Source organism: Danio aesculapii, chromosome 2 (assembly GCF_903798145.1).
Source record: "Danio aesculapii chromosome 2, fDanAes4.1, whole genome shotgun sequence".
NCBI lineage: Eukaryota > Metazoa > Chordata > Actinopteri > Cypriniformes > Danionidae > Danio > Danio aesculapii.
This window is the reverse complement of record NC_079436.1, coordinates 53,462,349-53,489,848: the sequence shown is the minus strand read 5'-3', so window position 1 is coordinate 53,489,848 and position 27,500 is coordinate 53,462,349. Positions and strand designations below refer to the sequence as shown.

The window sequence follows — 27,500 nt, the reverse complement described above, 5'->3', positions numbered from 1 at the left end:
GTCACGGATACTACGTCCATATATTTTACAGTCTATGGTGTTACCATACTGGTGTTTAGTAATTGTGTGAATGACACTGAGCACCTTCTATACACTGATACGCTTTTCTGCATGTGGGAAAAGTTGTTTGTGATGAGCTTTGGTTCATTATGTCAGTGTTTCCCAACCCTGTTCCTGGAGGCACACCAACAGTACATATTTTGGATGTCTCCCTTCTCTGACCCATTAACTTCAGGTGTTGGAGTCTCTTCTGATGTTATGATAAGTTGATTCAGGTGTGTTTGATTAGGGAGAGATTGAAAATGTGTACTGTTGGTGTGCCTTCAGGAACAGGGTTGGGAAACACTGCATTATGTAACTCTTATCACCACCTGCATATGGCTGTGGTAACGTGTCTATTTGTGTAACAAAGGATGTTGGTAATTCAAAATACAGACATATTACCTCTATAAATTAATTAAATACGGTAGTTTACTGTAAAAATGCAAAATAAATTTTACGGTTTGTCCCGTATTTTTAACGGTGAAATACTGGGAATCACAGCTGCCAGTTTTTTACAGTAAATTTTACGGATGTATTTTTTACAGTATATATGTAAAGGATAATCAACCGCTTGCCATGCGTTAAAGGATTTTAATGCACGATGTGGAGGCGAAGGGCATTAAAATCCTTTAATGCACGGCAAGCCGTTGATTATCCGCCTATTCCATGGTCATTTGCTAAGGTAGGCATAAGTTTAAAATAGTTTTGCTCTTTGCAGCGCAATATTTGTCCGAATTTTTGTCAGTTTTGACATGTTAGATTTTCTAGACCCTCCACTGAATCCGCTGTGAGGCAGACAGGTGGAGAGAGCAGGCATATTCATACCTGCTAATATTAAGATGCGATTTCATCAGTCCGATCACAGGTGGACAAATAAGACATTCCCAGTCACACCTGGAGTGTGTTTCCAGTCACATTTCCAGTGTTTTTTTTTGTCTACTTTCTATCAGTTGTCCGATGAGGGAGGATCTGTATCAGTGGTGCAGTCCTTGCTATACTAACGTATACTCAGTATGCCTACTTTTTTCCACGAGCTGTTTGGGTATTATGACTTCTGAGGATCATACTCTCGGTATCTCACTTGTTTTGGTGATTAGACTTACCTAATTGGCTGGTGTCTTGCTGAAACGTTCAAGAAAAATTGTAAAACAGCATGGGCGTCGCTTTAGCCCTCCTATATTTCCATTCAGCCCCCCTAACACTTTTGCAATTACCTGTACACTACCAAATGACCGTCTCAGTCCCCTTTAAATTTGATATAAAAACGGCGGCAAAATCCTGCTCCTGAACTCGTTTTTTAGTTAGTCAGCAAACCACAGCTGTGCAGTGTGTGTGTGTGTGTGTGTGTGTGTGTGTATATATATATCTATATATATATCTCGTTTCTTTGCCTACTTTTTCTATATCTCGTTTCTTTGCCTACTTTTAAAATTTGGATCGGGTTGATAATAGTACACCACCTATTTTTTTAGGACTGCACCACTGATCTGTATTTATATTGGCTTTCTCTTAACATTAGCCTACCTTTAATGCTGCGAAAGCTGGGCTACCTATAGCAGAATTTCCGGAATTTACATTTCATAATCCACATACAAAGCTTATTAAAAGTACCATATCAATTAAATACGCTTTAGGAATATGTTATGCATTGGCTGATGAAATTAAAGATAATTTATTTTATTTCCTATCAACTTTAAGCCTTCACACGTTATTCTGTTTACTTTTAACATGCCGTTTTTATAAAACATTCATTCATTTTCTTGTCGGCTTATTCCCTTTATTAATCCGGGGTCGCCACAGTGGAATGAACCGCCAACTTATCCAGCACATGTTTTACGCAGCGAATGCCCTTCCAGCCGCAACACATCTCTGGGAAACATCCATACACTCTCATTCACACACATACACTACGGACACTTTAGCCTACCCAATTCACCTTTACTGCATGTCTTTGGACTGTGGGGGAAACCGGAGCACCCGGACGGAATCCACGCGAACACAGGGAGAACATGCAAACTCCACACAGAAACGCCAACTGACCCAGCCGAGGCTCGAACCAGCAACCTTCTTGCTGTGAGGCGACAGCACTACCTACTGCACCACTGCATCACCCTATTTTTGAACATCTTAAGTAAATGATGTAAGTATGTGTAATTATGCCTCTTTCTAATTAAATTATTAGACTAGGCAAACTGACATCATGAAATTGATCTAACAAAAAGACCGCGATCGCTGCTTTAAGCTGCATCTTATTTTATCTTATAAATGTGTGTGTGTTTATGAGTGTGTGTATGTTTGCATGTTTTTGAGTAAGCGCCTGTGTGTGTTTTCTGTGTGTTCGTATATGCATGTGTTTTGTGTGTGTTTATGTGTGTGTGTTTATACATGTGACTGTGTTTATGCTTAAGTGTGTGTGTGTGTGTGTGTGTGTCTGTATTGTTTGAGTATGTGTGTGTGTGCATGTATATGCATGTGTGTGTATTGTGTGTGTGTTTGTTTATGTGTGTCTATGCTAAGGTGTGTGTGTGTACATGTGTCGGTTTTAGTATGTGTGTTTTGTGTGTGTATGCTTGTGCGTGTGTGTGTGTTTGTTTATGTGTGTCTATGCTAAGGTGAGTGTGTACATGTGTCTGTTTTAGTATGTGTGTTTTGTGTGTGTATGCTTGTGCATGTGTGTTTGTTTTTGTGTGTCTATGCTAAGGTGTGTGTGTACATGTGTCTGTTTTAGTATGTGAGTTTTGTGTGTGTATGCTTGTGCATGTGTGTTTGTTTGAGTGTGTTTGTATATGCATGTGTTTTCTGTGTGTTTGTGTGGGTGTTTATATGTGTGGGAGTGTTAATGGTAAACTGTGTGTGTGTGTTTTGTGTGTGTGTTTATTCGTGTGGCTGTTTTATGCTTAAGTGTGTATCTGTGTGTATGTATGTGTGTTTGTTTCAGTATGTGTGTTTTGTGTGTTTGTGTGCATGTGTGTATGTGTGTATATGTGATTGTGTGTGTTTATGTTTGAATGTGTGTTTAAATGTGTGTGTGTGTTTATGAGTGTGTGTATGTTGGCATGTTTTTGAGTAAGTGTGCATCTGTGTGTGTTTTCTGTGTGTTTGTGTGTTTGTATATGCATGTGTTTTGCGTGTGTTTATGTGTGTGTTTGTTTATACATGTGACTGTGTTTATGCTTAAGTGTGTGTCTGTGTGTATTGTTTGAGTATGTATGTGTGTGTGCGCGCATGTATATGCATGTGTGTCTATGCTAAGGTGTTTGTGTACATGCGTCTGTTTCAGTATGTGTGTTTTGTGTGTGTATGCTTGTGCATGTGTTTGTTTGGGTGTTTATATGTGTGGGAGTGTTAATGGTAAAGTGTGTGTGTGTGTGTGTGTGTTTTGTGTATATGTGATTGTGTGTGTGTTTGTTTGAATGTGTGTTTAAATGTGTGTGTATGTGTTTGTATATGTGTGTGTGATTGCGTGTGTGGGTATTTATGCGTGTGGGTATGCTTATGGTGTGGTGTGTGTGTGTTTGTTTGTTTATGTGTGTTTTGTGTGTGTGGGTGTGTCTTTATGTGCATGTGTGTTTATGCGTGTGTGTTTATGCATGTTCTTGTTTATGCATGTGTGTGAGTGAGAGAGAGAGTTGTATAAGTGTGTTTGAGTGTGTGTTTTATCTGTGCATGTGTCTCTCTGTGTGTGTGTGTGTGTGTGTGGGGGGGGGAAAGCACATGCCCAGGAGAGCTTTTGTGTCTTTTGCAGTGCTTTGTGCTTCGCCGGTCCCACAGAGACATGATAAATTAGGCTGCCATATCCACTACTGTCTGCTCCAAGATACTCTCTGCATCTTACACACACACACACACACGCACACACACACACACACACACACACACACACACACACACACACACACACACACACACACACACACACGCACACACGCACACACACACACACGCGCACACACACACACACACGCACACACACAAGTAGTGAATGGATACTCTTTTAGGATCCGTAACACACACAGTGAGGCTCAAAGGTCAGTAGGCGGTCAAAGTAAAACTCAAATCAATACACAGAGTGGATGCAGGGTGAGTAGATGCTGTTGTTGTGTATATAAATGTGTGTGTGTGTATCTGACATGGTCAACAAGGTCAAAAACAGAATGTAAAAGAAAACTCTCTCTCTTTTGTGATCCTAAAGCACTAGTTTCAGGGGTCTTACAAGTTTAATGGTGAAACTACAGCACAATTGTAATTGTTTATTACAGTGGCCAGGAAGTGCAAAATAATATTACAAAGTGTGAAACACTTTTACCAAGGACCAAACAAATTTACATTTTAGAAAAAAATGAACAAGACGCCAAACACTTTTACTAGTCCTGAAACAAATTTACAATTACAGATTCCTTACGGAAAGGGAATGTACCACACACTGGAAAATACCAGCTCGTGTGTGACTTTGTAGACACAGGTTAACACGAGTCCAAAGGCACGGGTTAACAAGAGCCTACAACTATAAAAACCATGGTTTGACCAACTCCAACAAAACATCGTTTTCCTTTTAGAGCTATTCTGAGAAAATATCAGTGTGCGAGTATGTAGAAACATGTAAATGCAAGAACATGGAAACAATGAAAGCACGGCATATGTTGACTGATAAAGATATCGAAACCGTCCTCAACATGTAGACCTGGATAGCTCAGTTCGATTGATACTCATGCTGAACCTTTTGACTTGGGTACGTATCCCGTTGATGACATGTAAATTATAATTATTTCTTTACATTCATTTTGGTTATATACTCTTCTGCCACACAAATATTAAAATCAATATTGTACACATTGACACCCAGTAATCAGAATCTTTATTTGGTATGGGCAGGTTTTGTTGCTGTGAAAAAGTGACGAATCTGCCAATCTGCAAACGAGAATAGTTTACATCTGAAAAGGGTCCCCAGTTAACACGGACACCAGTTAAACCGTAACACCGGCTTCGTTCAGTTTACTTTTAAGAGTCCTCAAGCTGATGTTTACACCGTGTAGACTTGACATCATGTCCACGATTACAGCCTACGAGTGGCCCTCGTCAAAAATATTGAACACATTAATGCAGTATGTCTGGTGTTTCCATCTGGAAACTCCAAACACTGACCACACGTAAAGCAAAACCGCGTTAAGCTGCTCATGTGTTTGCCACAAAACGAGCAAAACATCCTTCGACCGCGGTTCACGTTCTGTCACCATAAACTTTATTCACGCCATGTACTCCACTACACAAATTTACCACGCTCACCACCAACCATAGATATATATACACTAGATATCGCATACGGACCCTGAGCATACGTCAATAGCGCCGCCATATTTGTACAGTGCTCCCAAGACAAGTGTCATTCAACTGCACTAGTCAAAACAGTGTTACTACGTGAAGATGCTGGACTTCAGCGCTGTGTACAGGTGTAGTAACGAACAAACAAAGAAAACAAAGCACACAGGCAGAACATTTCATAGGTAAGATCTTGTTTTTTAATGTTTTTGTATGTTATGAACACAGGCAAAGTAGCAATAGCTCGCACTAAACACTCGGCTTATGCTAGTTTTGTTGAATAAAATCAGCAAACAATGCAAAAGAAATATGACAACGAGATGTTGCGGTGCCGGAAACTTGTAATATTGTCGGCTAGTGAAGGAGTCGTTCATAACGGAGATTCATTCACAAGCGAATCGCTCCCTCCGTCAGTATGACAAGTGAAAGCAGGAGAAGGGGGTGTGTTTCAGGACACAGATAAAATTAAATTTAACAGGGAGGGAGTATAGTACGTTTCCATACACACAAACACAAGCTTTTGTCAGGAATGCCTGAGCGATCACTTATCCATCAATGTAGAAAAGTAATGTAAAATTATAAGTTTCGTAATTTAAAAAAAAATTGTAAATAGCATCTGTAAATTTGACAGTATTACTAGCAACCAAAATTACCAGTAATTAGTAATCTCACGAGTTGGATCTTGTTTTGGTTTTTTTAGTCATGGATCGTACCTTTTTTTGGATCAGCCAAAAAGGGGAGGAGACAAATATAATGTAATGTAATCTGTGTATTTATATAGCACATTTATTGTATATGGTCAGACACCCAAAGAGCTTCTCAATCAAGGAGAGGGGGGGGGGGGTCTCTCCTCACCACCACCAGTGTGTAGCATCCAATTGGATGATGTGACGGCAGCCACAGGACAATTGCACCAGTGCGCTCACCACACACCAGCTATAGGTGAAGTGGAGAAACAGTGATTGAGCCAGACAACAGAAAACAGCCGTAGTCCCAGTCTAACCGTTTACGTAGTAAATATACAGCTGACTGGGTGAGTTCTCTATGGGGATTTCTTTGTAGGTGGAAGTAACGATACACTGCGTGAAGTGAAACCGGAAACCGCGTAACGTCATGTGAAAAGAGTCTATTGTGTGTAGAGTTTTGAAAAAAGGTGATGCTGTTTTAAAAACGTGTGCAAGCAGTTGGAAAAATCTGTAATTATGTGTGTATGTCTGTTCAAACATGCAGCCAAACCCAGACTTTCGCTCTGCTTCAAATCACGTGTAGAGAATCCGTTTGGGGAAACAGCGTCTATTTATGAAGCGCGTCAGCTGACAGTCACGCACCGCTATATGTCTGTTTTGAGGATTGCAAAGGAGAGGCGACGGCACCTGTAAAAGCACCTGGAAAGGAAAGGGAATCCCACCATATTTATATTTATTTTAAAGTGTTTTCATGCCTAAATAAACCGAAAGCACAGAACAGACTCACATTTACTGTAAGAGCAGCACTGCATCAAGAATCCTCATTCATCTATAAGCGATATCACTACATGAGCTCTACATGAGGACTACTTTGGCAAACCTTTGTCAAGTACCCTAATACATAGTTACATCCACAAATGCCAGTTAAAAGTGTACTGTGGCAAAAGGAAGCCCTATGTTAACAGTGTCCAGAAGCACCACCGACTTCTCTGGGCTTGAAGGCATCTGGGATGGACCATCACACAGTGGAAACATGGAAACATGGTCAGATGAATCAGTATTTCAGGAATTTTTTTGGGAGAAATAGACACTTGTGCTAGGACCAAAGAAGAAAAGGATTATCCAGACTGTTACCAGCAACAAGTCCAAAAGCCAGGGTCTGACATGGTAACTTGCACTTCTGTGATGGCACCATTAGTGCTGAAAAGTACTTGGAGATTTTGACGCATAATATGCTGCCTTCTCTTTCACCCAAGCATTTTTTGTTTTTAAAAGATGTCTAATAGATGTCCTAGAAAACACAGTCGTCTGGGCTAAAACAAGGCTAAATTTGGGCTGTCAGTGAAAATCTATTAGGCGTTTAAGAATAGGCCAAAACTAGACTAGTCATCAAATAAACAGAAATGAATGACTACACATTTAAAGTCTGTCTAGTTTGTCTATTTTTCCTCTTTTTGTTTTTAAAAGATGCCTAAAAGATGTCTAAATATAGCCGTCTTGGCTAAAACAAGGCTAAATTTGGGTTGTCAGTGAAAATCTAATAGGTTAAGAATAGGCCAAAACTAGACTAGTCATCAAATAAACAGAAATGAATGACTACACATATAAAGTCTGTCTAATTTGTCTATTTTTCCTCTTTTTGTTTTTAAAAGATGTCTAATAGACGTCTAAACACAGTTGTCTTGTGTAAGACAAGGCTAAATTTGGGCTGTCAGTGAAAATCTAACAGGCGTCTAAGAAAAGGCCAAAACTAGACTAATCATCAAATAAACAGAAATGAATGACTACACATATAAAGTCTGTCTAATTTGTCTATTTTTTCCTCTTTTTGTTTTTAAAAGATGCCTAATAGATGTCTAAATATAGCCGTCTTGGCTAAAACAAGGCTAAATTTGGGTTGTCAGTGAAAATCTAATAGGTTAAGAATAGGCCAAAACTAGACTAGTCATCAAATAAACAGAACTGAATGACTACACATATTAAGTCTGTCTAATCTGTCTATTTTTCCTCTTTTTGTTTTTAAAAGATGCCTAAAAGATGTCTAAATATAGCCGTCTTGGCTAAAACAAGGCTAAATTTGGGTTGTCAGTGAAAATCTAATAGGCGTTTAAGAATAGGCCAAAACTAGACTAATCATCAAATAAACAGAAATGAATGACTACACATATAAAGTCGGTCTAATCTGTCTATTTGACGACTTGTCTGGTTTTGGGCTATTCTTAGATTTTCACTGACAGCCCAAGTTTAGCCTTGTTTTAGCCTAGCTCTCTACGTTTAGATGTCTATTAAACGTCTATTAAACACAAAATGGTTTGCTGGGCAGTGACGCCCCATGCATATTTCAACAAGACAATGCAAAACCACCTTCTGCACACATTACAAAGTCCTGGCTGCGGAGGACGAGAATACAGGTACTGGACTGGCCTGCCTGCAGTCCTGACCTGTCTCTAATAGAGAATGTGTGGCGCATTTTGAAGCTTGTACTGTTGCCTACCTTAAAGGGCACATAGTTTACCTCTTTTTTATGATTTAATATTAATATTATGGTTCTTCTGAGTGTGCCAGTTTAGGTTCAGTTTAAAACACAATTCAGATTTTTTTATTATAATGTGTTAAAAAGTGTCATGTTGGGGGCGTGTCCACAGCTCGCTGATTTAGGGGTGTGTTGCTTCACATGTAGATTAGTTTCGGCTTCCCGCCAACGTAACAAGGGGGCGGGGCTATGAGCTCACCCGCTCTGCGTTTGCAACAGACAGGCAGACGGAGAAGGAGAGAGAGGATCACCATTCAGTCGTACATGTACGACTCTGACACAGACCAAGCAGAGAGTACAAAATCATGTGTCTTTGTACAGTTTTACAGCCAACTGTGTGCTAGTTTCAAGTGCCGAGCTTGTACACAGAAACTAATAACCACGCACACTGAATTAACTTTGACTGAGGCACCGGATGCGCCGCTCGAAGCCGCAACACGGCACACCAGACACTCTCTGTGGCGCACCAGAAGCATGAAGTGTCCCGAATCGTCGCGCCACGCATTTTTGAATTCTAAACATAGGTTTCTGCAGCGGTCCGCGGCGCCCAGCCGTGGACTTGAGTGTACCCTGATAGAAACCTATGTTTAGAATTCTAAAACGCATGCTAGGTAAGACCACAGGGAGCTTCTGGGATCGCGAGAAATGCAAACGGCTGAAGTATAAGGTAGACTCAATGAGAAGTACACATGTTTGCAAACCTACCTAAAGATACAACCAATAATTCCGATTAGAGCGATAATGTGGAGAATATTGCTCTTGTGTTGAGCCCAATGAGCCTTGCATCTAAAAATAGAGCTAGCGTGTTCCTTTAGTGATATCGCTTCGACTCACGCTGAAAATGGCGGACGTGAATCAACAAACTGAGGATATGATGACGCGCCTGTCAATCAATATTGGTGGGCGGGGGGACCGCTCTCCTACGTCAGGTAGCGGTCGATTTGAAAACAGCTCCAATTGGTCCACCGTTTTTTATGTTGTTAAATTGAAAAAAAAGCACTGGGTGTGCTTATATCACCCCAATATGACGGTCTATACACCATACATACACATATGTCTGTCCAAACAGCTTGAAAAGTAGATTTTTTTACCATAGGTGCCCTTTAAGACTAGTTTGCAGGAAGAATAGGACAAAATTACACCTGAAACACTTCATCACTTGGTGTGTTCAGTCGTTAAACATCTTTTAAGTGTTGTGAAATGGAATGGCAACATGTAAAGTGCTAAATGCTTTACTGTTACAATGGGTTTTTTTTTAAATGTGTTGCAAGAACCAAAAAATTTAATATGCGTTTACTTTGAAAAAACAAAACAATAAAAATCACGAGGAACACATTAAATTATGTTTGTTGTATTGTCTGCAATGAAATACAAGTCAAAGTAAAATTGGAAATCCCTACTTTCTTTTTTACTTGCATTATCCATTCTGCATTTTCCAAAACTACAGCACAATTGTAATTGTTAACTACAGCACACACATAAATTTTACAGTATTTCTAGCAACCAAAATTGCCAGTAATACTGTAAATTCCACAGCAGTTTTGTAATGATGTATATAAAGAAGTAAAGTTTTAATAATCAATGCAATAGGACTCAAATTCAGTGTTTAATGTGATCAGTGGCTCTGTCTGTCAGGCGGGAAGTGACCCTGAGCTCATTTACATAAGACATCAGAGCGCACTGGTCTCAGATCAGCTTCCTGCTGCTCACATCATTAGTTTCATCAGGAAATGAAAGGCAAACTCTGAGCCCAAAACAGCTGCTGGAGTAAAGGTCATGGTCTGCAGATGAAAGCGTCTGTTCTGTGGGCACTGATGGCTCCAGAGCCACAGGATTACGCTTGTCAGTCAAACCCCTGGCATTTCAGATGCTGTGCAATTACAGCAGACTCAAACAAACCAATCATAATGCGGCCCCCTAAAATCCATGGGTATTTTGGGAGATTCGCGTATACATAATTAAAGACACTGAAATCAAAGCGGAATTGTGTGTGCTCGCAAAAGTCAGTGATGATAATGATGATAGCCATATTTAGTTTATTGGATGTGCTAGAAAAGGTCAACATGCTTCACTGTTCATTCATTCATTCATTCATTTTCCTTCGGTTTAGTCTCTATTTCAGAGGTCACCACAGTGGAATGAACCACCAAATATTCCAATTGAAAAATAAACTGAGTATACTAAATTGGCCGTAGTGAATGTGTGTGAATAAGTGTGTATGGATGTTTCCCAGTACTGGGTTGCGGCTGGAAAGGCATTCGCTGTGTAAAACTTATGCTGGATAAGTTGGCGGTTCATTCCACTGTGGCGATCCCTGATGAATAAACAGACTAAGCCAAAGGAAAATGAATTTTAAATATTAATAAATATTTAATTATATTTAAATATTATTAAAAAGTGACATAAGAATAAAATGATACAAAATTATTATATATTTCCCAGGGCTGGGTTGCGATTGGAAGGGCATCCGCTGCATGCGTAAAACACATGCTGGATAAGTTGGTGGTTCATTCCGCTGTGGCGACCCCTGATTAATAAAGGGACACAGTGTTGCCAGATTGGAAATGTCAAAGTATCGTACCAGAACCTCAAAATTATCGTATTTGGAGGAAAATTATCGTACATGAGTCAAACGGAGAGTATACAGCCATTATCTAGACACATAGAGTTTTGACACAATATGCAAATTACCACAACACCTTAAAAAAAAACTAGGCGTACCTTAGTGGGAAGGTTCAAACTCCACCTCAGAGTCACTGTCCTGCATGTGTTGCCAGATGTTAAGGGATTCATTTTGGGGTACAAATCGGATTCCGTCATGAACTGCAACATAGTACTGCTGGTTGGCTTAATATGCAGTGCACCCTCCCGAATTTTTAACATACTCTGAGGTGTGCATGAGCCCATTCAGAGTATCTGTAATGAGCCGATTTTGTGGCTTTGTTTTGATGAGATTAACTTTCGAAAAACACGTTCACATGATGCATTTGAATGGGGAAAAACGAGAGCATCAAGGGAAAACTCCCCTTTCCTTCTCACCTTCCTTTTCAGCACTACTTTTTCAAAACTTTATTGCTTTAACAATCAACCCCAGCCTAAAAATGACTGACTTAAGCATGGCCGTGTGTGGCAAGAATGTGAACTCACGAGAGAGAGCCATTCTTCACGCTGATCAACTGAGAAAATGTAATGTAAGATGAGATAGAAAACGTGTCCAACTCCATGTTCTCCTCACAGACAGTAGACAAGTGATGCAGCTATAGATCAATAAGAATAGAAGCCCTAAGATTACAATGAAATTCATTTTAAATTCCATAATCTTCTGAAATTAACATACGTTATAGGGTTTTTTTCATTATTGATCATACATTGTACAGAGGTCGAAATTCTCGTACAAAAACAATAATTATCGTACGTCTGGCAACACTGAAGGGACTAAGCCGAAAATAAATAAATGAATGAATGAATATTATTATATAAATATTAGATTATTGACATAAATATATTAAAGCATGTGACTTGAATTGACTTAATTTAAGTCACCGAATCGTAACCGAATCATGTAATAACACTACACTGCAAAAAAATAATAAAAAAAATTATTTTCTTACTTAGAGGTTTTGTCTTTTTTCTAATCCAAATATCTAAAAATCCCAAATCAAGAAGCATTTTTCAGACAAGCAAAAACAATTGTCATGTTTTAAGAAATAATATGCCAAGTTTTTCTTTAAAACAAGCAGAATACACTCATCGGCCACTTTATTAGGTACACCTGTCCAACTGCTTGCTAACGCAGATTTCTAATCAGCCAATCACATGGAAGCAACTCAATGCATTTAGGCATGTAGACATGGTCAAGACGATCCGCTGCAGTTCAAACTGAGCATCAGAATGGGGAAGAAAGGGGATTTAAGTCACTTTGAACGTGGCATGGTTGTTGGTGCCAGACGGGCTGGTCTGAGTATTTCAGAAACTGCTATGATTTCTATGATTTCACGCACAACCATCTCTAGAATTTAGAGAGATTAGTCTGAAAAAAAGAAAATATCCAGCGAGCAGCAGTTCGGTGGGCATAAATGCCTTGTTGATGCCAGAGGTCAGAGGAGAATGGCCAGACTGGTTCCCGCTGATGTAAAGGCAACAGTAACTCAAATAAGCACTCGTTGCAACTGAGGTCTGCAGAGGAGCATCTCTGAACACACAACATGTCCAACCTTGACGCGGATGGGCTACAGCAGCAGAAGACCCCACCAGGTGCCACTCCTGTCAGCTAAGAACAGGAAACTGAGGCTACAATTCACACAGGCTCACCAAAATTGGACAATAGAAGATTGAAAAAACGCTGCCTGGTCTGATGAGTCTCGATTTCTGCTGCCACATTCAGACGGTAGGGTCAAAATTTGACATCAACAACATGAAAGCCAACAACATGGATCCAACGGTTCAGGCTGGTGGTGGTGTAATTGTGTGGGGGATATTTTCTTGGCACACTTTGGGCCCATTATTACCAATTGAGCATTGTGTCAACGCCACAGCCTACCTGAGTATTGTTGCTGACCATGTCCATCCCTTTATGACCAGAGTGTACCCGTCTTCTGATGGCTACTTCCAGCAGGATAACGCACCATGTCATAAAAGATGAATCATCTCAGACTGGTTTCTTGATCATGACAATGAGTTCACTGTACTCAAATGGCCTCCACAGTCACCAGAACTCAATCCAATAGAGCACCTTTGGGATGTGTTGGAACGGGAGATTCACATCATGGATGTGCACGTACAAGTAAAGTGTACCTAATAAAGTGGCTGGTGAGTGTAATCTGCCAATGGGGTCAGCAAAATAATCTTGCTTTTCCTTTTGACATAAGATTATTTTGCTTACCCCATTGGCAGATTATCTTGCTTATTTGCTGACACTATTACTTAAAATTGCAATGCAGACAGCAGATATACCTTGGTTCAATGTGTTTTAGAAATCTCTTTAGTGTGACTACAAACAGTGTAACTTAAATATCCTAAAACGAAACACAGATTTCTTCATTTCTTGTGAAAATCCGCCGTGTGCTTTGAACGTTTCAGCATCATGTCTGCAGTGTAAAACATGAGCAGATCTTTAAAGCTCTTCTCGAATTCAAGCGCTTGTGTTGATGTCAGACCCGGTGGACTATCTTGTATCAGCATTATTAAGCGTCTGAGCATCTGAAACACATCTCTGAGATGAGCTCCACGTCCAGCGCATCGATTCCTGGCGATCAATATGAATCTGCAGCGACACTGATCAGGTGAGCTGAAAGAGAAAACTGATCTCCAGCCAGAGATCTACAAACATCAGGGATACGCACTGCCAGAAACCTGACCTACGCTTACATGCATACTATATGCTGCTAAAAATAAAGCTTACTGAAGAGGGTTTTTCACGCTGATCAATTCCACAAATAATCTTAAATGAGCTGCTAGAGCATTTTAATCTCAATTGTAAGTCGCTTTGGAGCATCGACTAAATGACTAAATCTAATGACCTAAAGATCCATTTTCTATTTTAAAAAAACTTTGGTGACATGGAAAAGCTTCATTGATGTTAAAGGGTCACGAAACACCAAAACACTTTTTTTGAGCTGTTGACAGTCATACCTGGGGATACTCATCCCGAGGCCCTCAGACTATGCAGAGTCACTGATTCGATCCAAGACCAACGACGAGATGATCCCAAGGTTTCCATATCCTGGACCAGGCCGTATCCTGAGCAGCTACTGTGATGGTCATGGAAGAGTGGAGAACATGAGACTGATTCCTGTGACGCTCCAGAGACAGACGAGTCTTCGCTGAGGCCAGCTTCCAGCCTCCGCCGCTGAGACTGCAGCTCTGCACAAGACGTTTGTCCAGCGGAGAAATTAAAATGGTCGTGCCCAACTGAGCCTGGTTTCTCTCAAGGTTTTTTTTCTTCACTTTCGCCAATTAGTGAAGTTTTTTTCCCTCTCCGCTGTCGCCACTGGCTTGCATGGTTCGGGATCTGTAGAGCTGCGCATCGTTGGATTTGCTCTTCAGTGTTTGGACTCTCAGTGGTGATTTAAACCACACTGAACTGAGCTAAACTGAACTTAAACACTACAAACTGAACTACACTGTTCCTATTTACTATGACCTTTTATGTGAAGCTGCTTTGACACAATCTACATTGTATAAGCACTATACAAATAAAGGTGAATATATGTGTCCCACTCTGTAAAAAACACTATTAGGACACATATATTTCACAAAAAAAGTGAAAATTGGTTGTTTTTGCATTACTTTGAGCAAATTCGTCGATTAGATCCTTGCGTGCATTCCAGTGTGGAGAGTGGATATCTGTACCTGGGAGTACATTGTGACGTCTCTGAGCGTGCAGCATTAATTCATGAGGAAAGACTTGGTTTAAACCAATCAGCACGCTCTATTGTGAACGAGGTGCAACTTCATTAATGTACATGATGTAGCTTCGAAGACTTTTTTTTTTTTACCTGTACAGTGTTCAGACGGCAGAGAGACGCCATGTTGTGTTGTCAAAACAAGTGGAAGAAGAAGAGGAGTTGTTTGGAGACATGGGTCGTCAGTGTTACGTTTATTAATGTGCTGCAACGAAGGTTTTGTTTTCACTTCCCCGCTATGAGAGCACAGCTGGACTCACGTGTGGATTACAGTGCACGCAACACGCCACAGTTACTTGCACTTGCAACTTACGTTTGTAAGGTCTTTGTTTGTTTATTCGGATGGCAAAATTAGTTCGTATCATCAGCAGTACTCTTTCAGTGTTTAAAGACAGACCTTAAATAATTTAGTTACTAGAGTTTACAGTAAGTTAATAACACTACAATATTATCGACTGAAACATCCGCTGTAAATGCTTCTCGCCAAGTGTAAATATGTAAACACCGCAATCAAACTATTACCGTCGTGTAGAATTTTTGCCACATTTTGTGACAGCATAGTCTATATGCACATGGCTTACTGACGCTACCTACAGAGTACATCTAAGTTACCGAGAAATGCGGAGGTTTTTTATCTTATACGACGTGCGGTATCAAACATTCCATTAAAACTGCACTCTTCCAGCAGTTCCTCGTATGCAATATCTGGTTTGTCACGGGGAGCAAGCATACAATGTTCCTGAATGAAAAGTGAAAGTGCCAAACTGCAGTTAAAGTCGACAAGTGAAGTTTCACAAACTAATTTCGAGAGGAGCACGTGATATGATTGAGCACGCCTGGCTTCTCATCTGTAATCAGTAATAATCCAATCAGAGTGACCCAAGCTTACTATAAATGGATCATTTTCTCCCTACTGCTCTATCTTCGTTTTGGAAGAATCCCCCCTTCCACCCCATCTCCTCCTTTTTCTCCTAAGGCGGGCTCTCGAGACCTACCTGATCTCGGATCCCCTTGTATTCTTATTGACAGGGCAGGAGACTTGGGCTCAAGTATCTCCAAGCTCAGGGTTCTCTCCCGGGACAGCATGCCAAACCTGCTATTAACACTAAGCATATCTAAGTAGGCACTGTTGAAATTAATGGATTTGGCTAATAATTCGATTACTAATGTCCATGTAAACACAGTCACTGTCTTTCTCCCCTGCGTCTGTGTTTGTTTTGCCTCAGTGAAAATCAGCACGTGCCCAAACGGAAACTCCCATTTTTATCCAAAACCTTCCCTCTTTCCCCGACACTCCCACCTAAACAGAGCTGGACACACCCACTTTCCTGACTTTTTCCAAACTAGAGGTGTGAAACAAACTGCTGAAACAAGGCCCTTTAAGGCAAGATATGCAAGTGAACAAGATAAAACAGATGTTTTCACCATATTCACCAAATAGATTCATTGCATTCAGAATGGCAAGCATCTTTTTTATTATTATTTTAAGAGTGTAACAATAAACACAGTATTTTTTTATACTTTTATATTATCCTTATTTTCTGATTTTGCAAATAAAGCTACAATTATTGGAGGATTATTTGGATTTTTTGACTTTTTATAAAATTGAACATTCAGTGTTCTTTCTCAAAGTTTCTGATAGAGTTGGTTTAAGTGCTTTCTCTAAAACTCCCCTTTGCAAGAACATACTCTGCTCTGATTGGTCAGGTAGTCCTGCTCTGCTCGGATTGGTCAGGCAGTCCTCATCTGTTCTGATTGGGCAGGTGGCTCTATTCTGCTTTGATTGATCAGTTGGCCCTACTCTGCTCAATCGACCCTGCTGTTCTCTGATTGATCAGATGGCATTGCTCCTATCAGATTGGTCAGGTAGCTCTGCTCCTCTATGATTGATCAGGTGGCTCTACTCTGCTCTCATTGGTCAGGTGGTCCTGCCCCTCCATAATAGGTCAGGTGACCCTGCTTCTCTCTGATTAGTCAGGTGACTACTCTGCTCCTCTATGATTGGTCAGGTGGTTCTACTCTGCTCCTCTATGATTGGTCCGGTGGATCTACTCTGCTCTGATTGGTTAGGTGGTCCTGTTCCTGTATAATTGGTCAGGTGGCCCAACTACTCTCTGATTGGTCAGGTGACTCTGCTTCTCTATGATTGGTCAGGTGGCTCTATTCTGCTCCTCTATGATTAGTCAGGTTGCTCTACTCTGCTCCTCTATGATTGGTCAGGTGTTCCTGCTTCTTTATAGTTGGTCAGGTGACCCTGCTCCTCTCTGATTAGTCAGGTGGCCCTGCTCCTCTCTGATTGGTCAGGTGGCCCTAATCCTCTCTGATTGGTCAGATGGTCCTGCTCATTTCTGATTGGTCAGGTGGCCCTGCTCCTCTCTGATTGGTCAGGTGGTCCTGCTCCTCTATGATTGGTCAATTGGCACTGTTCCTCTCTCATTGGTCAGGTGGCTCCTTCATGATTGGTCAGGTGGCCCTGCTCCTCTCATACTGGTCAGGTGTCTCTACTCTGCTTTGATTGGTCAGGTGGCCTTGATCCTCTCTGATTGGTCAGGTGGTCCTGCTCCTCTATGATTGGTCAATTGGCACTGTTCCTCTCTCATTGGTCAGGTGGCTCCTCTATGATTGGTCAGGTGGCCCTGCTCCTCTCATACTGGTCAGGTGTCTCTACTCTGCTTTGATTGGTCAGGTGGCCCCGATCCTCTCTGATTGGTCAATCAGCCCTGCTCCTCTCTCATTGGTCAGGTGGCTCTACTCTGCTCTGATTGCTCAGGTGGCCCTGCTCCTCTCATATTGGTTAGGTGAGCCTACTCTGCTCTGATTGGTCAAGTGGCCCTGCTCCTCTCATATTGGTTAGGTGAGCCTACTCTGCTCTGATTGGTCAGGTGGCCCTGCTCCTCTGTCATTGGTCATGTGGCTCTGATCTCTGATGAAACCAAACACCCTTACCATATCTGTGTTTCAGCTCTTCCTTACCACTTATAGGCAATTATGAAGAGTAATTTACAATAACAATATAGCTAATATAGCTGATATCTGAAAGCCATACCAGGGACACTTGTTCATCAGACTGACCTGAAACAGGGGTCATCGGAGTGGCCGGCAGACCGTTCATGTTCAGCGCCCCCACCTGGTGGATCTGTGTAGCTGGAAACGCAACACTGGGTGCTAAATAACCACCGTGGGACGCGGCCATGATCGCCGCCTGCTGCTGCATCAGCTGAAAACAACAGAAAGAGAGATCAGGTTAGACAACAGCCCATAGTGTACATCGCACATAGTGTTACACCTTTTGATCTTTAGCTCAAAATAAACTAAAGATGCTTGAGTTTGTATTTGGATGAGAGCAGAAGCTTTTTCTTGAAACCATTTCAGACAGTTCGTGTTGATGGTAGTGTTGGAGTTTTGGAGACTCTGACCCAAAGATTAAGCTAACTTCTGCAGTTCTGCTGTGAGATTATTTGGCCTCTTGAAAGAACATCCTAACAAACAGACACACGTCTTCATTTGGACTGATTCATAACACTAACTGACTAACTTTCATAACTATTCCCCTGATTTTAAACGCTTAGAGTTTTTGTCTTGTTTCTAGTCCAAATATTTAAAAATTCTTAAATCACGAAGCATCAAGCAAAAATATTATAGTCTTGTTTTCAGAAATAATAAGTCAAAATGAAGTGAGCATTTCCTTAAAACAAGCGAAATAATCTGCCAGTGGGGTAAGCAAAATAATCTTATTTTTGCTTTTAAATAAGATCATTTTGTAAACTGTGCAAACGTTACATTTTACTTTCCATAAAACATGTTAAAATATATTAAAAGTTAAAATATATGGTAACACAATAAATGATTCATAATGTGAAGTTATTATAAAGCATTAGCAAATAGTTAATTAATTATTTGATAGTTCTACATTAATAGATGTTGGTTTATAAATACATCTACAAATGCTATAATCTTGACTTAAAGGCGCATGTATAATGTGTGTATAAAGGTGCAGTAGGTGATTGATTGAAAGTCGCTTCATATTCCATTTTTATGTTCTGGGTAAGGCATACCCAGACCCATACCTAGTCTTGTTTTCCTGTGTTTTAACCCTAGTCTTGTTTACCTAGTTCTCCCTGTCTGCCGCCTGCCTTCCGACCTCTCGTCTGAAACATTTGACTATGATTCTGGATTGCCTTTATACATCTGTTTGCACCTGTGTTGACCATTGCTTGCCTGACTTTGAATAAACCTGCACGTGGATCCAAACTTCAGTTGTCTGTGTCACTCTCCGTTTTACAGTTTCATTATTTGTTATTGATTTATTTTTCATTACTAAATTAAGTATTGCATTATTTACAAACCATATGTGTTTATGAGTAGTCGATGGTTTTTAAGATCATTCAGAATGAGCTAGTAATTGATTAATAAACTATTGAAATCAACATTTATATATCTGATTATTCAGGCATATAGTAATGATTACTATGTATGTTAATAAATGCTTTATTAACTCAACTTCATGCAGTTTTGTGAACTAATCTAACGTGAGAACTATTAATGCTTTAAAAATCCCTTATAAATGGCAATTAAAGGGTTGAACAATAATCTTTGCAATCTTATCGAAAAAGTAAAATTACTGCAATGTTTAAACATTGCTGAATAACAGGAGTGTCGAAATATGACCTAAAATTGGATAAAAAAACAACAACGATTCAATAATTTAACATTATAATAGGATGCAATATTTAAACTATACAGTAATTTTATTTAAGATCAGGTGGCAAAGATTTATTTTGTATTTGATACAGTTTTATTTGTGTATCTTCAAATGAATAGAAATGAATATAACTGAGCCTTTACTTGTCATTTATAAGGGATTTATAAAGCATAATTTTATTATTATTATTATTTCATTATTTTTATTATAATTTTATGTGAAGCTGCTTTGACACAATTTACATTGTATAAGCGCTATACAAATAAAGGTGAATTGAATTGAATTGAATAAATAGTCCTCACTTTAGATTAGGTCACAAAACTGGACGAAGATGAGTTATTAAAGCATTTATTAACATACAAATTAATTATTAGTATATGCCTGAATAATAATAATAATATATAAATGTTAATTTTAATAGTTTATTAAACATTTACTAGCTCTTTCTGAATGATCTTTAAAAAACACCAACTATGCTTAAATAACTGGTTTATAAATAAAGCAATACTTAATCCAGTAATGACAAATAAATCAAGGCAATGCAGTGGTAGGTAGTGCTGTCGCCTCACAGCAAGAAGGTCACTGGTTCGAGCCTCGGCTAGGTCAGTTGCCATTTCTGTGTGGAGTTTGCATGTTCTCCCTGCGTTTGCGTGCATTTCCTCCGGGTGCTCCGGTTTCCCCCCACAGTACAAAGAGATGCGGTACAGGTGAATTTGGTAGGCTAAATTGTCCACAGTGTATGTATGTGTGCGAATGAGTGTGTATGGGCTTCCCAGTGATGAGTTGCGGTTGGAAGGGCATCCGCTGCGTAAAAACATATGCTGGATATGTTGGCGGTTCATTCCGCTGTGGTGACCCCAGATTAATAAAGGACTAAGCCGAGAAGAAAATGAATGAATGAATGAAAAATAAATCATTAACAAAGTATGAAAGTACAATTATTAGGCACATTATAAATGTGGTTATAAGTCAAGAATACAGCATTTGTAGCTGCATAAACTGCTTACTAACGTCTATTAATGTAGAGTTAATGCTTAACAGATAATAAATTCACTATTTGGTAATACTTAAGGTAGCACTTTATTTTGATGGTCTAATTGAGTATTAGTAGACTGTCTGCTTAATATCTGCCGTTACTGCTCCTTCAACAGACATTTAACTGACTATAAGAAACTTATACAAGCAAGTACATGTCAACTTACACTATCCTTAACCCCAACCTAACAGTCTACTTATAATCTAATGAGAGTTAGTTGGCATGTAGATGCGATATAACCTAATTCAACAAACGAACCATCAAAATAGACCTCTTTCTTAGCTGCCGCATGGAGGGCGCCATAGCGACCAGCGTATTCCGGTAGAATGCTAAGAACTTCCGTTTACAGCGTTTACAACCGGTAATTTGCGCTCCGAGAATGGGTTTCAATAGCGTTTCGAGTGTATTACGGAGTGTTTTTGTGATGCACAACTTTGAAAGGTTTGTGTTAAAGCTGTTTTAATCTGTCAGATGTGGTTCGAGCGCGCGAGAAAAACGTTCTCTTAGTTCACGTGTCTGCTGTCAGAAATACAGTGTGTGTGTGTGTGTGTGTGTTTCCCCGGCCTGTCAGCTGTTAGCTCAACGACTCTTCAACACACATACACACGCGCCACACGCACACACGCAGTACTTCACTGCAACCCAGATTACTGGCATGAAACTTAACAGGTATGTAAGTGATGCAATTTACAAAAATGACCAATAAAAGTCCGTTACTCATACTCTGCTGGCTGATTTGCATGTTCACTCTAATCATGAGCCATTTATGCTTTATTTAGTGTGTTGTATTTACTACGGTTTGTTTTTCAGTCATTTCAAAATGTCAATTTATTTTCACTTTGTCACAGTTATTAAATCAGTGTGTCAGTGGGACAGTACAGGAGACTTTAGCGATGACGAGGCTTCATTTAAACAGCAGAAAATGCCGTCTGACAACGAGGGAAAAATGCCTCACAGCAGTTGTTTTCCATCCTTCTAGATCACATGTTTTTAAATGCTCAGTCCAGGAGGTGGCGCTGATCGACAACAGTATTTGATTAAAGATGATAAAAAGTAGGTAAAATAGATTAAAACTATCATTTCAAAGCTGTCCAAATGTGACTACATGCATCAGCTGTCGACCGGAAGTTCCTAGCATTCTCCTTGCGCGTACACGCAAAGCATAATGGGTAATTTTGCGTTGTAAGAAAAAGGTCTATAAAGTGAGACCAAACTTAATAGATGATTCATAGTGTGTAGTTATTTTAAAGTGTTACCGATATTTCCTATTTTCCTATTTCTCATATTTTTCCTTTAAGTTGATGGAACATTTACAACTATTAATAAAAATGGGATTTGTTTGGACATTTTATTTTTGTAGATTTATGTTAAAATATATCATATTTAAAAAAATATAGGCCACTTTATTTTGATGGTCCGTTTACTGAATTTAAGTTACATTGCATCTACATGCCAACTTATTCTCATTAGATTATAAGTAGACTGTTAGGTTGGGGTTAGGGTTAGTGCAAGTTGACATGTACTTATTCTCATAGTCAGTCAAATGTCTGTTGACGGAGCAGGACCATCAGATATTAAGCAGACAGTCTACTAATACTCAAATGGACCATCAAAATAAAGTGTTATCTAATATATATTATAGTTATAATATTAAAATGTATGCATATTTAAAATTTAATTGTATTAATATTGTTATGGGAAGCAGACGGACAAAGGAGGTGAGTGAATTATCAACGATGTTTATTTAATAACAACTGAGCACACAAGGAGAACGAAGGAGAAGTGAGTGGAGTCTGGTTGTTTGGGTGATCCTTGGTGGCAGGCTGGATGACTGATACCGAGGGAGACCGAATGCACACACCAGAGGGCTTGCGGGGAGGACAGACTGATGACAAACACAAGGCAGACAGGACACCGGGAACACTGGACAAACTAGGAGAGACAGAGAGCAGATAAGTACAATATACTGAGGTTGAAATGCTAGTGATTACCAGGAGGTGTTCACTCAGAGTCCGCTTCGTAGGAACGAGACCGGACACTGAGTGAAGTGAGGTGTGTGCTTATATAGTGACTATGAGTGATTGGGTGCAGCTGTGTGTGGTTAATACTCAGGTGACGGTGATCGTTGAGTGATGCTGGTGGAAGAGCCTGGCCAATCCGTGACATTACCCCCCTCCCCAGGGCCCGCTCCTGAGGGCCTATACCTCCGACGCCGTGGTGGTCTACCACGTCCACGAGGTGCTGGAAACTCGGGGTGATTGGAGTGGAACTCTTCCATAAGTGCAGGATCTAATATATCTGATCTGGGGACCCAAGATCTCTCCTCCGGACCGTATCCCTCCCAGTCGACAAGATATTCCAGCTGACCACCACGACGTCGGGACCGTAGAAGGTCCTTGATCTTGTAAATGGATCCGACTTCCGACATCAGTGGGGGAGGAGGTTCCTCTTCATGGCCAGGCTCTGTGGAAGGAATCAGAGGGTCGTGAAAGGGTTTGAGGAGTGAAACATGGAATGTGGGGTGGATCCTATATTGTGGTGGTAACTGTAACTTAAATGTGACGGGGTTGACCTGCTCCAGGATGGTGAAGGGACCAACAAATCTGGGACTAAGTTTTCGGGAGGGCAGTCGCAAGCGGATGTCTCTGGTGGAGAGCCAAACTTTCTGCCCCGGCGCATAGCTTGGACCTGGGATCCTCCTCTTGTCGGAGACCTCCTTGGCTCTGCGAACTGCCCTCTGGAGATGGTGATGAGCATCGTCCCAGACCCTCTCGCTCTCCCGGAACCAGTAATCCACTGCGGGGACATCAGAAGGTTCGCCATCCCAGGGAAAGAGTGGAGGTTGGAAGCCCAGAATACACTGGAATGGCGTAAGTCCGGTGGTAGGTTGCCGCAGGGAATTCTGGGCGTATTCCGCCCAGCCCAGAAACTGGCTCCAGGAGTTTTGATGACCGTGACAGAATGTTCTGAGGAACCGCCCCACTTCTTGGATTTTCCTCTCTGTCTGGCCGTTGGTCTGTGGATGATAGCCAGACGAGAGGCTGACGGTCACACCTAGGAGTCTGAAGAAGGCTTTCCATAGTCTGGAGATGAACTGGGGTCCTCTGTCCGAGACTATGTCCTCAGGTAATCCAAAGCATCGGAAGACATGGTTGAATAGGGTTTCGGCGGTTTCCAGGGCTGTGGGCAGACCCTTCAAGGGAATCAGACGGCAGAATTTGGAAAATCGATCGACAATGACTAAAATGCAGGTATTACCTTCAGATGATGGGAGATCTGTCATGAAGTCAACTCCTAGGTGTGACCAGGGGCGGTTTGGGATGGGCAAGGGATGGAGTTTACCTGCAGGCAGATGGCGAGGACTCTTCGACATAGCGCACTCTCTACAGCCTTGAACGTATCTCCTCACATCCCTCGCCATGTGCGGCCACCAAAAGCGTTGGGATAGCAGCGAGAGGGTGTTGTTGGTCCCGGGATGTCCTGTGCCCAAAGATGTATGGGTGGAATGGATCAGATCTACCCGTTGGTTTTCAGGAATGAAGCGACGATTGGGGGGACAGCCCGGCGGAGTCCTGGATTCGGGAGTGGCGACGACTGTAGGAGCGGACCAGGTGATGGGACAGACCGTGATCTGTTCTGGAAGGATTCTGGCTGGGGTCTCCATGATTTCTGGCTGATCATAAATTCGGGACAGTGCGTCCGCTCGGATGTTCTTTGACCCAGGTCGGTAAGATATGGAGAATTGGAATCGGGAGAAGAACAGGGACCATCGGGCCTGACGAGGACAGAGTCTTTTGGCTTCTTTGAGGTACTGGAGATTTTTATGGTCTGTAATCACCTGGAAAGGATGTTTGGCTCCCTCCAGCCAGTGTCGCCATTCTTCCAGGGCAAGCTTTATAGCCAATAGCTCCCGATTTCCGATGTCATAGTTTCTCTCCGCCGGGCTGAGCTTCCTGGAGAAATAGGCGCATGGATGGAGTAATGCTGGTGTACCATGATGTTGTGATAGGATGGCTCCTACTCCAGTTGTCGAGGCATCTACCTCGACCACGAACGGGATTTCAGGATCTGGGTGAGTCAGGAGTGGAGCTTGAGTGAAGGCTTGTTTGAGGGCTTGGAAGGCTGCGTCGGCTTCGGGAGGCCAGGAGAGTTTCTTGGGTTGGTTCTTGAGTAGGTTGGTAAGCGGAGCGGTAATGAGACTGTAGTTGTGGATGAAACGTCTATAGAAATTGGCAAACCCTAGAAATCGTTGGAGTTCTTTAATAGTTGTTGGTTTTGGCCAGGAGACAACGGCAGTGACCTTCCCCTCGTCCATGCGAACCCCTTCATGATCAATGATGTACCCCAAGAACTGAACAGACGGTAGGTGGAAGGAGCATTTTTCAGCCTTGAGGTACAATTGATGGTCTCTGAGGGTTTGTAGGACCTCCGCAACGTGGTGGCGATGTTCGGCCTCACTCCGGGAGTAAATCAGGATGTCATCAATGTAGACTATGACGGAGATATGGAGGAACTCCCGGAGGACTTCGTGAATGAAGTTCTGGAATACGGAGGGGGCGTTGACCAGACCATAGGGCATGACCAGGTATTCGTAGTGCCCTGTAGGGGTCACAAACGCCGTCTTCCACTCGTCCCCCTCACGTATTCTAACCAGATTGTATGCGCTGCGGAGGTCCAACTTCGTGAATACCTTGGCTGATCGGAGTTGTTCCAAGGCCGCAGGGACGAGAGGAAGGGGATACCGGAACTTTATTGTTCCTTGATTCAGAACTCGATAGTCGATGCAAGGACGCAGCCCTCCATCCTTCTTGGCCACAAAGAAAAAGCTTGAGGCAGCGGGTGACGTGGACTGGCGGATATACCCCTGACTCAGTGCTTCCTGAATATACTCCTCCATGGCCTTAGTTTCCGGAAGGGACAACGGGTAGATCCTACCTTTGGGCATAGGAGCGTCTGGCAGCAGGTCTATGGCGCAGTCCCATGGCCGATGTGGAGGTAGCTGGGAAGCTCTCTTGGGGCAAAAAACGTCTTCATATGCGGAGTATATCTTCGGGATTTGAATGGATCGTTTATCTACTGGACTTTCAACTGACGTGACATAGATAGTAAGGGGTTTCTGAAGTTGAACAGGTAGGTCGGGAAAACATCTGGTTTTGCAGTCTTCACCCCATTTTCTTATCTCTCCTGTGCCCCAAGAGAGGATGGGATCATGCTTCACCAGCCACGGGCGCCCTAAAATGATGTCCATGGATGCACCCTCCAGAACCAGAAATTGGATCTCCTCCTTGTGGAGCAATCCCACTTGGAGATAGATAGGCTCACATTTGCGATGGATACGTGCCTGGGAATGGATTGCGTTGGTTATGGGTTGGATCTGGTAGACGTGCGTCGAGGCTTCGGTGTTAAGATGGAGCTGGCGACAGAGGGCGTACGAGATGAAATTTCCAGCTGACCCGGAGTCGATGAGGGCCGTGACTGAAACAGATACAGAAGGGGTAGTTAACTGGACATTGGTGGTGAGAGGATGCATTTTTTCAATGGGAGAACTGAATACACTCACCAAAGGACGTGCTGGACGAATGGGACAGTCCAGCCTGACATGTCCTTCGGCACCACAGTACATACATAAACCCCGGGTCAGCCTCCTCTGTCGCTCAGTGATGGTGAGTCTACCAGATTCCACGATCATTGGTTCTGGTTCTGGAGGGAATGCTGGCTCTGGCGAACGGAGGAGTGCTTGGGGTGCAGATGGAAGATCGTGCTGGTAGACCCTCAGACGATCTGAACAGCGGAGGGATAGTTGGATGAATTTCTCCAACCCCATGTTATCGTCGAGGGCTGCTAGCTGTAGTCGGAGGCTGGGCTCCAGTCCGAGCCGGTAGGTGGTGAGGAGAGATCGCTCATTCCATCCGCTAGCAGCAGCCAGAGTACGGAACCGGAGCGCATAATCCTGAGTGGACATGGCTCCCTGTTTGAGATGGTATAACTGTTCTCCAGCTGCTACTTCTGCATCTGCGCGACCGAAAACCTCCTTAAAGTACTTGACGAATGCTTGAATGGAGCTGGTTACCGGCCCAGACTGTTGCCAGATGGTTTCTGCCCACCGAAGAGCCGATCCAGAGAGAAGGGAGATGATGAAAGCGATTTTGGACCGATCTGTGGGATATAATTCAGGTTGCATGGTGAATATTAGAGAACATTGTAACAGAAAACCATTGCACTCCTCCGCCCCGCCAGAGTAGGGCGCTGGTCGAGCCATGGGACTGGATGAGTGGGTGGACGGTGAAGAAGTGCTCGGTGCTGGTGGTGCTTCGGGAAGTGGAGCAGATGGTGACAAGACTCTCTTCAGCGAGTCCACCAACTCCTGAATGGGATCGTGAGTGCTCATGCTGTTGATTGTAGTTGGTCCGGTCTTCTGTTATGGGAAGCAGACGGACAAAGGAGGTGAGTGAATTATCAACGATGTTTATTTAATAACAACTGAGCACACAAGGAGAACGAAGGAGAAGTGAGTGGAGTCTGGTTGTTTGGGTGATCCTTGGTGGCAGGCTGGATGACTGATACCGAGGGAGACCGAATGCACACACCAGAGGGCTTGCGGGGAGGACAGACTGATGACAAACACAAGGCAGACAGGACACCGGGAACACTGGACAAACTAGGAGAGACAGAGAGCAGATAAGTACAATATACTGAGGTTGAAATGCTAGTGATTACCAGGAGGTGTTCACTCAGAGTCCGCTTCGTAGGAACGAGACCGGACACTGAGTGAAGTGAGGTG

The 27,500-nt window shown here is 42.0% G+C and overlaps 1 protein-coding gene across 2 annotated transcripts in view; it reads right to left on the bottom strand.

The window, feature by feature from the left end:
* LOC130214090 (CUGBP Elav-like family member 5) overlaps nucleotides 1-27,500 on the bottom strand; it is a 323,679-nt gene that overhangs the window by 19,753 nt on the left and 276,426 nt on the right. For both annotated transcript variants that reach the window (XM_056445676.1, XM_056445677.1), the window contains one exon: nucleotides 18,054-18,198. In XM_056445676.1, coding sequence (XP_056301651.1) covers nucleotides 18,054-18,198 — 145 coding nt within the window. The remainder of the gene's footprint in view (nucleotides 1-18,053; nucleotides 18,199-27,500) is intronic.